The sequence below is a fragment of the Lathyrus oleraceus genome, chromosome 1, assembly GCF_024323335.1.
Source record: "Lathyrus oleraceus cultivar Zhongwan6 chromosome 1, CAAS_Psat_ZW6_1.0, whole genome shotgun sequence".
NCBI classification, from domain to species: Eukaryota; Viridiplantae; Streptophyta; class Magnoliopsida; order Fabales; family Fabaceae; genus Lathyrus; species Lathyrus oleraceus.
This window is the reverse complement of record NC_066579.1, coordinates 5,295,001-5,297,632: the sequence shown is the minus strand read 5'-3', so window position 1 is coordinate 5,297,632 and position 2,632 is coordinate 5,295,001. Positions and strand designations below refer to the sequence as shown.

General features: G+C 28.9%; 1 protein-coding gene across 1 annotated transcript in view; it reads right to left on the bottom strand.

The window, feature by feature from the left end:
• Window positions 1–2,227: 2,227 nt before the first annotated feature.
• LOC127119002 (gibberellin 2-beta-dioxygenase 1) overlaps window positions 2,228–2,632 on the bottom strand; it is a 1,596-nt gene continuing 1,191 nt past the window's right edge. The window contains exon 3 of the mRNA NM_001427369.1: window positions 2,228–2,632. This exon is cut by the window's right edge and continues 132 nt beyond it. Within this exon, the coding sequence (NP_001414298.1) occupies window positions 2,516–2,632 (117 nt within the window). The 3' untranslated portion in view covers window positions 2,228–2,515.

Genomic DNA, 2,632 nt, shown 5'->3' with positions numbered 1-2,632 from the left:
TCGGTACCCGACCAATAAAAATCGGATCTTTAATTTCTAAAAATAAAGACAATGCTTTAGACATTAATTAGGACTTAATAGTTTTTAAAAAGTAGTTCGAAAGTTGTAAGCATGGAGCGACAACATGACATTTATGGTTCCGAAGTATAACACGAGTCAATAGCGCGATGGTGTGAATTTAGTGTTTTTAAACTATTATTTTCTCCCGAACGTATTTTAAACATAACAAATGCCAAAGATTTATTGAATCTCAAAGGTACACTTGAAATCACATTCCGGTCTCTCTTATCTGATTATTTTCCGAGATCTATTTTATTCTTAATTTTAGTTTTCCCATATTTTATTATTTTATAGCCTTGGATAAACATAACATCAATAGATAACGATAAATATTGATTATTAGTCTATGTGGGTTCAATATCTTTTAAAACTACAATTGATTATGTACACTTGCGGAATAGCTCCATCACATGGTCGGGCTATAAAATGATTGGTGTGACGAAGGAAAATTTCAAGTTTTTTGTATGTTTAGATCACATGTCATTGTAGCATGTTCCAATATTCGCCAAAGCGTTTTTGTGCATTTGTCTGACATTTACAAGGTTGTAAATCTATTCGTTGCTTACAAGGAATGCTTACTAGCGGTACCTAACAATGAATATCACCTATTTATTAGGGAGATATAATTTTCTATAGTAAAAAGATGCCAAAGAACAAGAAAGGTCGCTGGAACAACACTCAAATAAGAACAAAAATGGACACAACTGATAAACTATAAAGAAAATACAGATTGTAGCGTCTTATCAATCATAAAAAAAATCTTATCACAATATTGAAATCAGTTTTAATTTAATATATCTATTATTTAGAGAACTCATTTTATTGATACATTACTTATAAAATATATATTAATTAAAACTTCCGATTACAACACAACAAAGTATCCATACTAACCAAAAAAAAAAAAAAAAAAACCTCAAATTAGTAATACGGTTTAATCACCTAATAAATCGCAAAAACTAATACAATTTCTTCTATATCTTTACTATGTTGCATAACATAGGAGCGACATCTATGTCATTTTTAACAACCTCGTAATCTATTGTATTTGTTTGGATTAAATCACTATCTCAACTACAATCACAACAACAATAAATAATACCACACAATTCTACTTCTAAGAAGCATTATGGATCATTGTTAGAATTTCAAACCATTTTTAAGCATCGGTCGGTCAATCATGAATCATATGTGACACTTTCCACAAACCGTGACACCATGATATGCCTACAAACACTAAAAAAAATAGTATCATATTTCATTAAAAAAATAAAAATAAAAAGCCATGGACACAACTCATACACCTACGTTAGTTTGATAAGTATACAATCTTGTAGTAATCGAGAGGTTGGTTTTTCCAAGAACTTGGATTTCGGTCCTAGATTCCTAATCATTGATCACCACAATACTCTATCTCTTCACTCCAACCAAATGTGTTGAAGAAATTGAACATGTCATCATCTTGGAACTCTTGTGTTAAGTCTCTCTCTTCTTACGCGGTTTGTTTTGGGCCTAGAATGCCCACGGTTTTGATATTCCACTCAAAGATCAAAGAATGGTCCCTAAAGGATATGAGCCCACAAAATGTTCTGATCAATACCATGTGCTACTACTATCACCACTCTGTATTTTTTTTTAGTACTTATTCAAATTTTGGGATATCTCATAGCTCAAATGTTGGTACTATATCTTTCACAATTTTCTTCGTCATTATACGTGGAAAAATAAGGAATTTCGGATTCAAGGTCTAACTCTTACGTACGTCTATGCAGTAATATCTATTTAACTCGTTCGTTGAATTATATATACACTAAATTTAGAGTTAATGTAAATTATGCATACGTAAAGTTAGTCTTTTTATGTATAAAATTTTGTTTAAAAAATTGTTAATATTATTCACAAAAACATGTTAGATTTGGCACTAATATTTTTTTATAAATTTAAAAGTTATACTTAATAATCCGAATTCACAAACTCGTAATAATAGATTATTTATCTTTAATATAAATTGTGATTAATAGATATTAAAATGTCATACATTTTATTTGTGAGAAATAGTGCAATAGAAGCATAACATAACATAATAATCAATTAACAAAAACTTAAAAGAACCACTAAAAAAAATTATTAGAAAAATACTAGACCCAAATCAATCACATGGTACATATTTAACACAAACATATGAAATATTTCATATACTTAGAAAAGTACTTACATGAGTGTTGATGCAAAAGGGGAATAAATACTATCATATCTATATGACACCTCATAATTAATAAATGTAACCTTAAAGTACCATAAAGAAAAATACATAAAAAAAAACTTATCATAGTTATACTACATACAACTCTATCTTAACAAACATTGTATTTTGAAGTTGATTTTGATTGAATTATAGATATATATTGTATCCCCATTTCTATTGACAATTGAACAACACTATGATCCTCCAATATTAAGTGGCAGCAATCCTTTCATAATTTCCAAGCCTATTATCAGCCAACCTTGAACCATAAGTTGAACTCTTGTACTCAAACCATGTAAATTCTTTATACAAACTTTCTTTTCCTTT